The sequence below is a fragment of the Petromyzon marinus genome, chromosome 56 (assembly GCF_048934315.1).
Source record: "Petromyzon marinus isolate PM22_M1 ecotype Great Lakes invasive population chromosome 56, UKy_Petmar_22M1.pri1.0, whole genome shotgun sequence".
Classification (NCBI taxonomy): domain Eukaryota; kingdom Metazoa; phylum Chordata; class Hyperoartia; order Petromyzontiformes; family Petromyzontidae; genus Petromyzon; species Petromyzon marinus.
This window is the reverse complement of record NC_133722.1, coordinates 9,873,345-9,889,854: the sequence shown is the minus strand read 5'-3', so window position 1 is coordinate 9,889,854 and position 16,510 is coordinate 9,873,345. Positions and strand designations below refer to the sequence as shown.

The window sequence follows — 16,510 nt, the reverse complement described above, 5'->3', positions numbered from 1 at the left end:
AAACACACGCTTTCCCCTGCATACACACACGTAAACACACGTGTTTCCCCGCTGCATACACACGTGTAAATGCACACATGTAAACACACGCTCTCCCCTGCATACACACATGTAAACACGTGTTTTGCCCTGCATACACACACGTGTACAAACACACGTGTACAAACACACATGTAAACACAACACGTGTTCCCCCCGATACACAATGACAAAACATCCCCGTATGGCATTAACCGACTGTAGGGGAAAAGTTCCGTTAGCAAGAAGCATCGCCGATGAAGGCCGAGAAATGACAACACGAGGTGCTTGGTCGGTGATGGTGTGGCAAACACAACGCCCGGCCAGTAAGAAGATCTTCCACACACCACGCACGCGCACGCACGCGTAGTGACAGCGAACACACATGGAGGTGGCATTGTGCGAGGCAAGGGATGAGCAAGGAAAACATGCCACAGGTACACGACGCGTGAGACGGGGAAAGCGGCACCACCATCGAGGCGTGTGGCGAGATTGACGGTGGAGAGAGTAGCGGGGGAGGACGGACCAGGGGACACGCCGAGAGACATCGAACGATGAGTGGGAAAGAAAGAGGGGAGAAATTTGTGAGCAAACCGGGGGGGGGGGGGGGTAGGGGGCGAGAGCGAGCAAGACAACAGAGGTTTAGTGGTGTGTGTGTATTGAGCGAATGGTGTGCGGGAAGGAGTCAAAGAGAGTCAACTCGAGAGAAGAGCAGACTTGGAGGAAGGAGATCCATCCAACAGCGAGCAGAGAGTGTGTGTGGGGGGGGGGGGGGGTCACGGCTTAATAAGAATAACAGGAGGCATCAGAGAGAGTTGGAAAGGGGGAATGATGCAGTGAAATGTGGAGGTATGGAACGATAGATGTGTAGCGGGGAAGGCCATGAAGGGGGAGTTGGAAGAGAGTAAACACGGCGGGGGTGGAGTGCGGTGCAGGAACGAGACGCAAAATAGTGTGGCCTAGCGACACGCAAGCTGCCTGGCGACACGCAAGTTGCCTGGCGACACGCAAGTCGCCTGGCGACACGCAAGTTGCCTGGCGACACGCAAGTGGCCGAGCGACACGCAAGTTGCCTGGCGACACGCAAGTTGCCTGGCGACACGCAAGTGGCCGAGCGACACGCAAGTTGCCTGGCGACACGCAAGTGGCCGAGCGATACGCAAGTGGCCGAGCGATACGCAAGTTGCCTGGCGACACGCAAGTTGCCGAGCGACACGCAAGTGGCCGAGCGATACGCAAGTTGCCTGGCGACACGCAAGTTGCCTGGCGACACGCAAGTTGCCTGGCGACACGCAAGTTGCCGAGCGACACGCAAGTGGCCGAGCGACACGCAAGTTGCCTGGCGACACGCAAGTTGCCTGGCGACACGCAAGTGGCCGGGCGACACGCAAGTTGCCGGGCGACACGCAAGTGGCCTGGCGTGTTGGACACGCAAGTCGCCGGGCGTCGTGACAGCGGAGGAGGATGAGGCAGTCTGGAGAGCGACGCAGGGCAAGTGAAGAGTCTGAGACTCGCGAAGAGCTGGTCAAGTCGACGAGAAGCGGGGACGATGAGGAGTTGTTGGGTGCACGAACGAAGGCTCCCCCCCCCCACACAACCGGTGTGTGTGTGTGTGGGGAGACGTGTGTGGGAATGAGTGAGTGGTGAGAGAGCCGGTGGAAGAGTTATCAGAGCGCGAGCCGTCTTGTGTTTTGAGCAATCGGTGCACGGCACGCGTGGGGAGGGAGGCGAGAGCGGGAGGGCTAAGGGGATGGACGTCGCTGTGCAAGGAAGTGCACGGGAGAGGGAAAGCAAGAGGCGATGGGGCACCGGTTGAGACGAGATGCGTGGCCCCAGCCTTGTGAAAAGCCCAAGAAGCAGCAGAAACAGCAGAGACCACAGTCGAGTGCAGCACGAGAGAGTTGAGAAATCAGTGACATTGCACGCATAGCGGAAGAGTGAGAGAGTGAGGAGATGGTTGCAAGGGGACAGGGTGATAAACGCAGGAGCCGTGCACGGGAGTGACACCGCCGGTGAGATGCAGCAGCAGCAGGAGACACCGAGAGAGGTGCAGACGCCAAGAGTGGGAGACAAGTCAACCTGGAGCAGTACACAGCGGAGCATGCATGAGTGAGGAGAGAGATAGATGGCAGTGACGGACATCATGGGGGGTGGTGGTGGAGGGGTGGGGGGCGCTAACAGTGCAGGCGCCGGCCGTGCAAGCGGAGGCAGCTGGCGGAGAGAGCGAGAGAGACAAACACGGCGGAGAGAAAAGAGGGAGCCGGGGCCACGCACCGACTCCTCCTCCCGCTCCATGCCCGTGGGCATCTGAGGGACGGCGCGGCTGATGGAGACGGCGTCCTGCAGGTCGGGCAGCGCCTCGGCGCGGAACACGGGAAGCGGCTTCGAGGCGTCCAGCGCCCGGGCGCGGAACGACAGCTTGCTACTCATCTCCGCTTGGTTTTTTTTCCCCCCAAGCCAAGAAATAACGCGGTAAAAAAACACAAAGACGGCGCGGCTGGCGGTGGTGGCGGCGGCAGCGCCTCCACCTCCCCCCGCCGTGAGGCTTCCCCCCCGATCCCCCCACCCCGGGGGGTCCCGCCTCACGGCTCCTTGAGGCGCCCGCTCGCCCCGGCGTCCATGATCGCCTCGCTCCGCGGCGACGGCGGCGGGTGTTGTTGTGAATCGATGGCCGGGGTAGTTGCGGATGGTCGTTTTGTTGTTGTTGTGTTTTTTTTTTTGGTCAAGACGCTCGAGGTAAAAAAAAAATCTGTGCTCGGGTTTCGGTTCGCGTCTGAGCCCCCCGTGCACCCCCTTTTGTCGCGCGCGCTCTCTCTGCTCCTGCTGCTGCTGCGACCCCCCCCCCAGCTTCACTCCCTTCGCTTTTTTCTCCCCTTTAGCGGAGAGACGCCATTACAAGATGGCGGCGGCGGAAAAAAAAACTTCCCGCCCCTGGAGCACGCGCGGCGCGAGCCCCACAATGCACCCCCCACCCCCACCCACACAGCCGCACCGCGCATGCGCGCGCTGTGACGTCGCCCCGCAAACACCCCCCCCCACACAACTCCCGGGGTGTTGCTCAACCATTAAAACCACCCCAGCACACTGGCCGCCCCCCCCCCACCCACTTCCTCCTAGGAGTTGATGACGTCACGGATGGGAGGGTTCGGTACGTCGACGGTGGAGGGGGGGGTTTAAAAATGACGTCACGCGGATGACAGTAAACGCCGCTGTTTGTGGTGGGGCGGGTGACGTCATCGCAACGAAAGTGACGTTATGCGAAAGGATTGGAGAAAAGGGAGCAGTGGGGAAGGTCGCGGATCTGCCTTTCGGGTGGGGGGCCGGCGCATAATTGTAACAAAGTGATGTCATGCGCGGGGATCAGGTTTGTTGGTGACGCCAGGCCCCTCCCTCCCCGCTTTGTACAATGACGGCGGGCGATGTCACGGTCCGGCTGCAAACTGGTGGGCAACGTCACAGCTGTTCAAAGAAGACGTCACTTCCGGTTCTGGTATTTGTTCCAGGGTCGTCACAATCGGTCGGCGGGAGGATTCGACGGTTGATTACGTCAAAACGCTTGTCGGTTGACAAGTCGACCATGACATCACAAACAGGCCAGTGACTGCTCTGACGTCACGATCATAATTACACCAGGCAGTGTGAAGCGACGTCATTTTGTTAAGGAAACTGAACAAGTGATCGCTTGGCAACTTCTTAATAACAAGACGTCACGGGCAGCTACTGTCAGTTGACTACGTCACAAGTGTTAAGCAACCTGGGTGGTCAGAACCAAATTGATGTTCAGATTAAATAATTCCCATTAACTAGGGAGTGGAATGCATCGATCACGTGTCAGGATGATGGGGACTCAAATGTCATTGGGGTCAAAAAAAAATCGCAGTTGCACAGAGTCAGGTAAAAAAAACCCATCGCAGCCAATCCTCGCGAGCGCAAGCCGGGTCCTCGCGAGCGCCGGCCAGCGCTCGCGAGGGACCGGCCGGCGCTCGCGAGGGACCGGCCGGTGCTCGCGAGGACCCGGTCCCTCGCCAGCGCAAGCCGGGTCCTCGCCAGCGCAAGCCGGTCCCTCGCGAGCGCAAGCCGGGTCCTCGCGAGCGCAAGCCGGGTCCTCGCGAGCACAAGCCGGGTCCTCGCGAGCGCAAGCCGGGTCCTCGCGAGCACAAGCCGGGTCCCTCGCGAGCGCAAGCCGGGTCCTCGCCAGCGCAAGCCGGGTCCTCGCGAGCACAAGCCGGTCCCTCGCGAGCGCAAGCCGGGTCCTCGCGAGCGCAAGCCGGGTCCTCGCGAGCACAAGCCGGGTCCCTCGCGAGCGCAAGCCGGGTCCTCGCGAGCACAAGCCGGGTCCCTCGCGAGCACAAGCCGGGTCCTCGCGAGCACAAGCCGGTCCCTCGCGAGCACAAGCCGGTCCCTCGCGAGCGCAAGCCGGTCCCTCGCGAGCGCCGGCCGGGTCCTCGCGAGCGCAAGCCGGGTCCTCGCGAGCGCTGGCCAGTCCCTCGCGAGCACAAGCCGGGTCCTCGCGAGCGCTGGCCAGTCCCTCGCGAGCACAAGCCGGGTCCTCGCGAGCGCAAGCCGGGTCCTCGCGAGCGCAAGCCGGTCCCTCGCGAGCGCCGGCCGGGTCCTCGCGAGCGCAAGCCGGTCCCTCGTGAGCGCCGGCCGATCAGCAAAACGACCGAGGCAGCCTAAAATTATACTTTTTTTTAATTCCAAATCTGTTACATCAAAAAATAAAACACGTTACAATTATACCGTTAAAAATCTGCGAATCGCCATATATACACTTCATGAGACGCGGGGGGGGGGGGGGGTGTTTGGGGCGGGGGTTGGGGTGAGGGGGCCGCGTCTTCCACCCTCGGTCGCCACCCCCCCTCACCGATAACCGTGTCTCTGCGCAATCCGCACAGTCGGCGAAACCCCCTAAGTACCGTGGAACTCCACCACCTCGCACACGCAGATAAGAGGTGTGTGGGGAAGGTTATGGAATAATCATCCTAAGAGACCTGCCCCCCCCCCATCCCCGGCCTTGTCCCAGTAACCAACATGCAAACGTTGGGTCAACGTTTGGCAATGTGGTTGGAACCGTTTGCCGAACACGTTGGCCCCGCCACAAGGACGTTCCAAGTTTATGGAGGGGGCGTGATGGGTGGGGGGGGGGGAGTAATAATGCTTTAAACAACGGAGAACATGGGTGGGTGGTTTCAAAATTTGGCGCAAAAAACAGCGAGCGCTTGGCTGGCCAGGCGACGGCTGGGATTGACCTGTTATCACCTCTGCAAGCCCCGTGTCCAGCCAACGAAAATAATTACAAGGAGAAATAAAACGTTTAAATATAGGAGAGAAAAGAAACTGCTTCGTGTGTTTTAGAATATTTTTTTTTCACACGTGGCCAAGTCTTAAGGAGAGAGAGAGAGAGAGTGAGGAGGAGGAGGGATCGATGGAGGCCTTCTGGAATAAAAATCGCCAAAGGTTTTGAAGAAGTTTGAAAATGTGGCGTCTCGATTTTTCCCCAAAGTAGTTCCTCGAAACGAACCACAGTCCCCAGTGGACGAAGCCCCCCGCACGTACGACGGAGAGGAGAGAACGCTTAATCCCCGTCGTGAACATAGGTCGAAATGAGTACATATATACTTGCTGCGCTGCTCCTCAGCCATCGACGCAGGAGGCAATACCCCTGGGGGACCGATGGGGCCATCTCACGAGCAGATCGTCTTATCGCGCCGTGCGCACCACCTCCACCCCCCACCTTCCGCTCCGCAACCGGAGACTCGGGGTGGGGGGGGGGGGTAAATAACAAAATCGGGGGCATCCGCAGAACGCCCGGTTGAGTCGAATGCGACCGACCTCGCTCGTAACCGTAAAAGCAGATCCGCTTTCCCACCCCACCGACCCCCCCCCCCCCGGGTCACCCCACCGGCGTGAAAAGCAAATCTGGAGCAGGAAATTCTTTTCAACCCCTGGAAAAAACCCCCCCCCGCCCCCCGACGCCCGTTAGCACCTGTGCAGACCGGCCACTTTAGAGAGAGTGCGCAGACCGACTTAATTGGTGAAGCAAATGAAACAAACGTCGTTAATTAGTCGTTCGCTCGCCGCCCGTGCAATCTACGCGGTCAAAACAAAACAAAAAAAATCGCTCCCAAAAACTAACAAACAAAAAAAACGAACGCGTTCCCGTCCGCTTGGCGGCGCGACCGGAGCTAGAGTGAGTCCCGACGCTTTCTCGTCTACAAAAACAAAAAATATCGGCCATCGTAATAATACAGCAGTATCGTAACAAGTGTGTACACCGTTTATACAGCGGGGGGGGGGGGGGGGGGGTTTAATCTCACCGAGCCACTCGCCCTCTCTTTCGCTCGCTCTCTCTGCGGCAGGCTTGAAGCAGAGTCCGCGGATCACCGTGTGCAAAAACCTCACCTCCGCGCCAGTGTAAGAACGCGCGTGGACGACGTATCCCATACAGCACCTGCCCCACCTCCTTGCATCCGCGCGACCACAAAAAAAAAACTCTCTCCACGAGCCCTTACCCAACTACAGCGCTGCGATTGGGGAGAGAGGTAGGGCAGGTCAGGGGAAGGTTCGCGAGTGCAACGGAGTTGACCGTTGACACGCCAAAACAACAAAAGGGAAGCCCCCCACCGTCACCAACCCCCCCCCACCCCTTTCCTCCATCAGGAAATGCCCCCAAAATAACATTCCCTCTCTCCACCCAGGGTCCTCTCGGCCACGTAGGTTTTGTTGTCGTTGCCGTCTGGCGGTTGTGCCGCTGTTGCTGCTGCTGCTGCTGCAACGGCTCTCCAATGCGCTTGCCCGTGGTGCCGTTGTTGGGCCGTCTGTCCGACGTTTTTACGCCGTCCACGTGCTGGGGAGCTTTCTTCGGGTACAACCGTGAATAAAAAACACACATCGGAGAAGATCCTCTCCCCCGCGCCCACGTAACCGTCGCAACCGCCGCTACCGCCATGCGGCTTCTTACTGCGTGGTGGGGGGGCGGTGGGGGGGGGGGGGGAGCGGTTCGCGTGTGGCGCCAATCGGAGGAGAGGGTGGGCGGCAGCGCGGTGCCGGTCAAACCGAGGCCGGGGGACGCGCCAGCAGGACCGGCGTGGCTTCTCGTGTCCACCGTTTTTGCCCGCGGCTGCCGAAAAGGCGGCGGTCGGCCTTTCCCGACCGACGGCGCGACCGGACAAAGCGACCGCGATGTCGTATCCTTGTGCCGTCGCACGAAGGGGGAGGCGTCGCGCCACCGTCGAAGTGAACGGACCGGGTTGGAAGGGCGGCCGCTTAGCGCCCGCTGCGCGAGAGAGGGGGCCGGAGCCCAGAGTTCGCGCCCCCCGCGGAACGGAATGTCAAAAGCTCAAGTAGTGTGGTGTGCCCTCGGGTCAAGGGGGTCGGAGATCGGCGGGTCTAGGTGAACGAGGGTCATCTGGATATCTTCCGCCGCTTGGCTCCCTTGGGGGTCTTGTCCGAGCGCCCCTTCGGCTGCTCGTCCGCCTGCGGTAAAGGAAGGACAAGCGCACGCACAGCCGCTTCAGGAAGCAACGATCTCCCGGACACGTGCACCATGCGTCGCTACCCGCCCCCCAGTCTCGTCCCATTTAAAACTTAAAACTCGCTTGCGCAACATTTGAACCCGTTGCAGCCAGGACGAGCTCTGAACGAACCGGCGGTGGACGCCACAATCGGTTACTTCCGGGTTAGACGCGTACCCGTTACCTTGCCCTGAACCAGGGCCACCACTCGGCCCACACTGCGGCGCTTGTTGGCAACGCTCCGTCGAGAGAAAGATGCTAATTGGACTGCCTAGCCCGAGGCCAGGCCAAACCACACGCTCACCAGGGAGCCAGTCTTCAAAAACCTGCCCGGTCTCAACCTAGAAATCAGATCCGGAGCGAGCCCAACAAGAGCACGGCCTGGGGAGCCAGCCCTGGACAGGGCCCAGGGGCACCAGGGTCCGCGTTGGGTCACAGGTGGGCACCCCCGGTTAGCACGGTTGGCTACGTACGGTGCAAAAGAAGTTCGAAGTGTGTATGTACGCACGGCGAGTGTGCGTGTAGAGGTGGGGCGATGGTACGTACAGCCTCTGTCATCTTGTCCAGTTCCGTCATGGCTTCCTGGATGGCAGCCTCGAGGCTACTGTTCAGCTTCCGGCTCCTGCAACGCAACGAGCGCACGCACGGAGTAATTTACGGCGACGATGGTGGTGACGGTGGTGGTGGTGACAGTAAGTCGAAGAATATCGGTACCAGCGCAGAGGTAGAGGTTGCCACGCTTAAATGACCCAACCCGAAAATCAGTTGTAACGCATAGGCTTTGGCCTATAGGCTTTGGCCTATGCGTTACAACTATTCATAATAAAGCTTTTTTGGGGGGTTAGATCACGTAATTTATAGGTGTCGTTAACCCACCATCACCCGACACAGCCAATTAAGTAAGGTTATTTATATTTTTGCAATCCAACCCAAATGTTTTTTTTTATTCCTGCCACGTTTTGTTTACATGACAAGCCTTACTAATTGGCTGTGTCGGGATGTGGTGGGTTAACAAACACGTTTATATTTACGCGATCCAACCAAAAAACAACATCTGTATACAACCCCAAGGTATTGCCCATCAGCAGACTCGCCCACCCCCACCCTCGCTCACCCAACCACTTCACCCACCCACCTCACTTATTCAGTCACCAAACCACCCACAGACTCAACCACTCACCCATCCACACTCACTCATTCGCTCGCCCATCCATTCATTCACCTGCTCACTTACCGACTCACGTACCTCACCCACTTCCACCAGTGCATCGATCCACTGACCCACACAAACATCTGCCCACTCACATATCCATCCACTTACCCACCCAAACTATTTTTTTAACTAAATTATTTTAACTAAACAATTTTTTTTATTTTACCAGGTAAGGCCCACTGAGCTATGTAGTTTTTTAAAAAAGTGACCTGGCCACAAATCATAGCTCAGAGTGGCTAATCAAGTGGACATTTATAGCAGTCAAATACTCTGAACGCGTGACATTGATTCTTAAATCAATGTCACGCGTTCAGAGAAAAATCCACGCGGCCACGTGGAGAGACATCATACAAACTCCACTCACACTGCAGAACAGGGGGAGATCATACAAACTCCACTCTGTGCAGAAGAGAGGGAGATCATACAAACTGTTTAACATGTAGACTTAGGCGACCAATATCATCAATATATATAAAAGGGAAATGTGTGGTGTGTCTGTTCGAAATGTTTAGCATACTTCCCGGCATGCAACAAACTTGAAATTTGGCATGTGGGTAGCTTCCAGACTGTACACAATGCAAAAAAGTATAAAAATAAACTTTTGTATTTTGGGGGGCAGGCGCAATGGATATATTTTGCACGGCAAATGAGCGGTGACGTCACATCTGTGATGTCACCCGCATGCGGCAACGTTACGCAGTATGCCTGCTGACGTCACGCATCCCCCCCCCCCCGCACCCTCCGCGTAGGCCGTGTATTAACCCAAGACAACAAACAATGCAAGTCCCGGGCAAAGCAGGGTAGTAAAGCTAGTCCATAATATAGAGCAAATCCACAACATTTACAATGTGGATTTGCTCTCCAACACACAACCGGTGTGCTGTACTAGTAACGAATCGGCACGTTCTGTATAACGTGACAAACCTTGCTCATTGGCTGCATCGGGCGGTGGCGGGTTTAACGGCACAACTGTTACATTTACGCGACCTAACCCGAGAAACCAATATTTGATCATACAAACTCCACTCACAAAAAGGCACCAGAGTCAGAAATCGAACCCAGTCTCTCCCCCCCCCCCACACTCTCCTGCTGCGAGACAGGTGCGGGACAGGTGCGGGACTGGTGTGCCAGTGCGAGCGGCGAGCGTACTTGCGGTATCGCTTGCGCGCGCGGTGGTGCGCCTCCAGCCCCTCGGACAGAGTCTTCAACTTCTCGGGCTCCACCTGCGTGAAGCTGTGATCTCCGAACCACATGACCCACACCTGCGGCACGCGCGCACGGCGACACAAGAAAGACAAAGATCCCCGTTGTAGCCTCGGCAGACTGTCGGGGCAAGTGCTTGTTAGCGAACAGCAGCGGCTATGAAGGCCGGCACGGTGGCGCACGAGGGGGCGATTGGTGGGCCAGCACCACGCCCGGCCGCCTTTGTCTCCCCAATGACGATGTTTACACAAAGCACCAGGTACTCGTTTGAGGCCGAGTCGACCGAGGGGAGGCCCAGGGCCGGTTCAGATAATCGTCACTGGTGTTGGCCGTGAGCGGGAATCGAACTCGGGTGGACGGTTTCATATCGCAGCACGCTAACTGCTGCACTACCGCTCCCCACAAACACACACACACACGCACACACACACGCGCACACACACACGTACCACACACGTACCACACACGTACCACACACGTACGCGTGTCCACGCGCGCTCCATGTGTCCATGTCAGTGTCCAGGTGTGTTTGCGTCAGCACGCCTGTGGACCGGGTGGTGCTATCCACCCAGTCGTGTGCCGTGCCGGCCTTCATGGGTGCAACTGGCCCGGCACAGGCGCCGTGGTGACGCGTACGGTGCCGGTTGCGTGCGTGCTCGTCGTTGTCGTTGTCGCCATCGGTGGTCGTCGTTGTCATTGTCACAGCGGTGCACACGTGTCGTCCTAGCGGTGCACACGTGTCGTCCTAGCGGTGCACACGTGTCGTCCTAGCGGTGCACACGTGTCGTCCTAGCGGTGCACACGTGTCGTCCTAGCGGTGCACACGTGTCGTCCTAGCGGTGCACACGTGTCGTCCTAGCGGTGCACACGTGTCGTCCTAGCGGTGCACACGTGTCGTCCTAGCGGTGCACACGTGTCGTCCTAGCGGTGCACACGTGTCGTCCTAGCGGTGCACACGTGTCGTCCTAGCGGTGCACACGTGTCGTCCTAGCGGTGCACACGTGTCGTCCTAGCGGTGCACACGTGTCATCCTAGCGGTGCACACGTGTCGTCCTAGCGGTGCACACGCGTGGCCGCGCTGGCGCCGCACCTTGCCGTCCTCGGAGCGCGTGGGGTGGGCGCTGCGCACCTCGTCGTGCCGCACCAGCTTGCCGGGCCACGACGGGAAGCCCTTGATCTGGCCCCACACCAGGTCGCCCAGGTTGAACGTGCGGGGCCCGTAGTGAGCGTCGTGCACCTCGCCGGCCTCGCCGGCCTCGCCGTCCTCGCCGTCCGCGTCGCCGCCCCCGGCGGGCGCCGGGGATCCCGGCGCCCGGCCGCCGTCCTCGTCCTCGTCCTCGCTGAGGCTGCGCGTGTCCGAGGGGCTCGGCGAGCACCCGTTCACCGGCTCGGGGCGCTCGCCGTTGCACGGGAACGCCGGCGCCTCGCCTGGCGGCGCCGGCGCCGCCGCGCCCAGCGCCCCCTCCCCGTCGTCGGCATCGCGCGCCGCGGACGCCTCCGACGGTTCGGCCGGCGGCGGGGTTGGCGCCGCCGCCGTCTGGGGGGACGGCGGCGGGCTGGCGGGAGGCGCCGGCGGAGGGGAGGGGCGGCCCGTCTCCGCCGTCGACGAGCTCCGCTCCTCGACGCCTCGCGGGTCGCGCCAGCTTGCCGGGTTTTCGTCGGCGGACGGCGTCGCCGCCGCAGCTCGTGGCGACAGAGCGACGGTCGCCTCTCCGCCAGCCGCGTCCGCTCCGCCCGCCGGCGCCGACGCCCCGGCGGCGGTCTCGCCGGGCGGCGGCGTCGGCTCGGCGAGCGCCGGCGGCGATTGCGGCAGCGACGGCGTCCCGGCCGGGGAAGGAGGGGCGGCGGCGACCGCCGCCTCGCGCACCGGCTCCGCGGCGCCGTCGCGGCTCCGCCAACGCTCGTCAGGTTCTGTCGGCGAGACGCCGGCTCCTTCGCAGGTACCGCCGCCTCTCTCGTCCCTCTCGTCGGCTCCACACTGGGGTAAAATCCCGTTGGAGTCGGCGTCCGCCGGTTGCGACGTGTCCTGCGGCGCTTCCTCCCCGGCGCCGGTGCCGCCGCCCGATCCGGTGGGCGTCGGCACCGGCCGCTCCGGCGAGCAGCTCGGCATCCCGCGTTCCTCCGGCGCGTCTCCCGCCTGCGCCAATTCCCGGAACTCGCACGACCCCGCCACCGTGCCCGTGCCAAACCCTGGGGGGGCGCCGGCGTCCGTCTCCGGCGCAGCCGCCGGTGACGTCACGACAGACTCGGAGGCGTCGGCGCTCGGGACAGGAGGAGACTCGCGGTCCGCAGCAGCAGGAGCAGGGGACGACGCTCGCGCCGGCGACGTGTAGCCCGGCGCCGGCGTAGGCGGCGGCGACCGGTCGGCGCCGGCGGCGTTGCCCGACGGCGACGGCGCGGGGGCGGTGGGCCCACCGCCCTCGGCGCCGGCGTCCCGGTCCGGTCGGGGCCGCGTCGGGCTGGGCGGCGGAGGGACCGCCGGCGCGGCGTTCGGACAGTCGCGACCGGCGGCGCCGTCCGCGGTCGCCGCCTCCGCGGCTCGGCCCACGTCGACCTGGCGGACGCGGAGAGAATGCCGCGATTCGGACGCAGCCACTCCTCACCGGCACAGTGGAGCGAGGCCGAGGGTCTTGGTTTTTATCCGGGTCTCGGCCGTCCAATGGAGATTAAACCGAGTGGTCTCATCATCCCGGTCACCAGCGACTCTTTTACCTTATTTTACATCGATATAAAAAGGTGTCAAGGAGCTTAAAGAACGGCGACACGGACTGGACCGGTTTAGATTGCAGGCGGCGTGCAAGGCCTGAGGAACGAGTGGCCACTACAGGAGGGGTGGGTGGCTCCTTAGGGATCACAAAGGGATCAGGGCGAGGGGAAGGAAGAGGAAGGGAATGGGCGATGGAGGGGAGGAGGGGAGGATTTACGAAAGGAACGGAAGGAGGTTAAGGAGGGGGAACTGCTCAAGGGTTAGTGGGTGACCACACGGGGTGAATGGGTGAGATGGTGAGGGGGGGGGGGGGGTCACTCACCAGGCTACTCACCAGGTTGAGGAGGCACGTGGGGAGCAGCATGGAGCCCGGCAGCAGTGGTGCCGTCAGGTCTTGGGAGAGAGCGGCGCTCGCCAGAGCTGGAAGGTCGGCTGGACGGACACGCGCAGACACACACGCGGACACGAAGACGTGCACACGCGGACACGTGAACACTCAGATACTTGGACAGACGCACGCAGACACGTGGATACACACACACACCAAGACACGTGGACACACACGTGGACACGTGAACACGCAGGGACACACACAAGCCGACACACGGTCACGTACACACACACACACACTTTGACACGCGGATACACAAGCACACGGAGACACGGAGACGCGCAGTGACACGCGGCAGAAACAGACGCCCACACGTGTGATAATAGCATGGGGAGGTCGTTCTGGGGTCACGCACGCCCAGCTGGCCCTGCCGAGATCCTGGGTTTGTAACCGGATATCACGGCCGCCAAATCGAGATTCAACCGGACTCTCGCGTGCTCCGAGGAGGCGATGTCGGCCCCGCCATCAATGACTCAAATGTAGACCCAAAGACTTGTACAGAGACCCCTCCTAGACCCACACAGGCCGAGTTGTGATGACATCAGATTCTCAAGCGAGTTTACTCCCTTGCTCCCTCATCTCCCATTTCCTCCTCGTCTTTCCACCTCTCATCTCCCCATGCATTCACCCCCCCACCTCCTGCTCCCCCAATCTCCCACCCCCTGCTCCCCCAATCTCCCACCCCCTGCTCCCCCAATCTCCCACCTCCTGCTCCCCCAATCTCCCACCCCCTGCTGTCTTCCACCGATGCGCCCAACTCACCGAGGAGGCTTGATGTGAGCAGGGGGCTCAGCAGGTGGGGCACGAGCGACGCCGGAAGCTTTTCTGCGCCGGCGCCACCGCCCAGCGCCACGGTGGCCGTTCTCCCGCCCGGCGTCGGCAGCAGCAGCCCCTCGCCGACCCCAACGGGCGACGGCATGGCTCCCGGCGGCGCCTCCGCCAGCCCCTCGCCGGTGCCCCCCGTCGCCGGCAAAGAACAGACGGCTGTGGCGAGGTGCGGCGCCGCAAACTTGCCGGCGCCTTGCTCGTTCTGCTGCTGGGCCGGCGCGGAAGCGACCGATTGCCGCCGTTGGCCGTCGTGCGGCGCCGGCGCGGGCCTCGCAGGCGCCGCGCCGGCGGCGTCCTCCGAAGCCGACGTCTCGCCGAGTTCCAACCGCGCCGAAGGCGCAATCGCCGGAACGTCACCGGCGGGCCGCGCCGATGGCGCCTCCGCTTCTTCCCGAGGCAGCGCGTGGCCGGCGCCGGCTTCGCCGCCGCCGCCGCCGCCGCCGCACAGCGGGTTGAGCAGCCCCGCCGTGAGCTGCGGCCCCAGCGTCACGAGCGCCGGCAACGACAGCAGCAGAGAGTTTCCGGCCGCCGCCGCCGCCGCAGCCTCCATGGACGCGGCGGCGGTGAGATTGGCGAGGAAGGCGGTGTCGGCGATGGCGCTCGCCAGGCTCGACGGGTGCTCGCCGAGCGGCGACGGCGCCCCCGCGTCCGGGAACGGCAGGTTCAGCAGCATCGCGCCGAGCCCCTGCGCCGCCACCAGCGCCGCCAGCTGCTGCTGCTGCTGCTGGTGCTGCTGCGCCGTGAGCGCCAGCTGCAAGAGCAGCTGCTGCACCGCTTGCGACTCCGCGTCGGCGCCTGCGGGCAGCGGCGGCAGGGAGAACGCCGCCGGCGCCGACAGCAGCCCGAGGCTCTCGGCGAGGCCGGCGCCGGCGCTGCCGGGCGGCAGCAGCCCCGGGAAGGGGAGCGGAGGCAGCTGCAGGGAGGTGAGCAGCCCGGCCGGCCCGCCGAGCGCCGGCAGAGTCGACTGGCTCAGCAGCGCCAGCTGCTCCTGGGTGAGTAAAGGAAAGGAGCCGGGCAGGGGCAGAGCGGGCGCCAGCGTATCCTGGGGGCTGCCGGTGCCGGACGGCGGCTTAGGAGAGGTGGTGCTTGGGTCCCCGGTGACGGCGGCGGCGGCGGCGCCGTCTTCACCGGACTCTTCTAGCGGTTGCTCCGTCGACGCTTGCGTCGTCCCGTCCGCGCCGGGCTGCTCCTCCGCATCTGGCGAACGCGCGGTGCAAGCGACGCCGGCGAGAGGGATGAACGGGCGTTAAGCGCAATGGCTACGGATGCTGCACAATGACCGTGGTCACAGCATCATCGTCGCGCGGCGCTTTCAGATGCGCTTCTGCGGCCGTCTGGAATGCTCTTCCCTTCCGATATGAGGAAGCCATTGGGAGCTGTGATGAACTTTTAAATAATCGTCGTCTAGATTGACAAACTGCTTTTGTGTTTAATTTGATGTTCTCCCCCCCCCCCCGCACCTCCGTTGGCTACGGTGCAAATAAAGTTCAACGTACATACATACATATATATGACCGTATTCTCTGGATCATAAGACCACGGACAACTTTTGCTTTAAAACACGGGGGGGGGGGGGGCAAAGTACGATTGACAATGCGGAGAAGCTGATATTATCAACAACCATAATATAGATCAGTTTAACACGTAGATGTTTTTTTTTTTAAGTTCGATCGCGTAAATATAAATGTCGTTAAACCCGACTGCACCCGACAGCCAATTCGTAAGGTTTGTCACGTAAACAGAACGTGCCAATCTTGTGCCAATTCGTCACTAGTACAGCACACCGGTGTGTTGGGAGAGAAAATCCACAACACTTACAATCCGAGTACAACGTTTCGCCAGTAATTACAACTAGCTTCAGCCTGATGATGCTAGTTGTAATATTTACGCGATCTAACCCAACAAACCTATATTATTGATGACATTGGTCGCAAAAGCCTACATGTCAAATTATCCACAACAATTGCCCATTTATGTACCCAGGAAAGCCTAAACGAGTCTCTCGCATTGAGTAATTTTCAAAGTATTTTTTTTTTTTATTCAGCATTAGGATGTCTCGGCCGATAACGGTTACAATGTATGGAAGGGTTATTTAGCTGTGGGAGGAAAGCGGAGGACAGGGGGGAGATAACAATAACACAAACTCCACACAAAAGATGACGAAGGGGGCATCGAATTCCCCACTCACTCACTGTGCAGAGCAGGAGAGAACAAACAACAACAACAACCACCATTCGCTAAGTGATGGTGACGTCATCACGTACCAGGCTGTGTGCACTTTGAGGCTACGTGAAGTGTCGAACGCCCGCTGGCAGGTCACGGGACAGACCCAAGTGCCATGGGTTGACTTTCTGAGATGACTGGCCGATGCTGTCCGGCGCGCCGCTCGTTGTTGCGAGCATCGCTCCTCTGAACCTCCGTTGTTGCTGGAGGGCGATTGCCTCCAACTGACCAGTAGCGGCCTTCACGAGCCTCCTCCACAGAGGCCGATCTTGACACCGCTGGTACCAGTCATCGGCAAGTCCACTCAGCTCCACGTCCTCCTGTACCACGTCACTCCATCTCTTCTCTAGCCCGTGCCGTGCCCATTTAGCCCCCTCGATCCGACCGAACAAAAGCTATTTCGGCATGCGGTG

The 16,510-nt window shown here is 60.9% G+C and overlaps 2 protein-coding genes across 8 annotated transcripts in view; both read right to left on the bottom strand.

Annotated features, from left to right (window-relative positions):
• LOC116954666 (enhancer of polycomb homolog 1-like) overlaps window positions 1-2,962 on the bottom strand; it is a 37,660-nt gene extending 34,698 nt beyond the window's left edge. Inside the window, exon 1 of one of the 2 annotated variants that reach the window (XM_076052553.1) lies at window positions 2,293-2,962. In XM_076052553.1, coding sequence (XP_075908668.1) covers window positions 2,293-2,448 — 156 coding nt within the window. In that variant the 5' untranslated portion in view covers window positions 2,449-2,962. The remainder of the gene's footprint in view (window positions 1-2,292) is intronic. The other variant, XM_032975365.2, reaches the window with a different exon arrangement.
• A 1,730-nt stretch (window positions 2,963-4,692) lies between these two features.
• MBD5 (methyl-CpG binding domain protein 5) overlaps window positions 4,693-16,510 on the bottom strand; it is a 34,016-nt gene continuing 22,198 nt past the window's right edge. For 4 of the 6 annotated variants that reach the window (XM_032975616.2, XM_076052548.1, XM_076052547.1 and 1 more), the window contains exons 7-12: window positions 13,809-15,071; window positions 12,978-13,087; window positions 11,039-12,502; window positions 9,895-10,007; window positions 8,079-8,154; window positions 4,693-7,494 (exon numbers count right to left, since the gene is read on the bottom strand). In XM_032975616.2, the coding sequence (XP_032831507.2) occupies window positions 7,423-7,494; window positions 8,079-8,154; window positions 9,895-10,007; window positions 11,039-12,502; window positions 12,978-13,087; window positions 13,809-15,071 (3,098 nt within the window). In that variant the 3' untranslated portion in view covers window positions 4,693-7,422. The remainder of the gene's footprint in view (window positions 7,495-8,078; window positions 8,155-9,894; window positions 10,008-11,038; window positions 12,503-12,977; window positions 13,088-13,808; window positions 15,072-16,510) is intronic. The other 2 variants (XM_076052551.1, XM_076052550.1) reach the window with 2 other exon arrangements.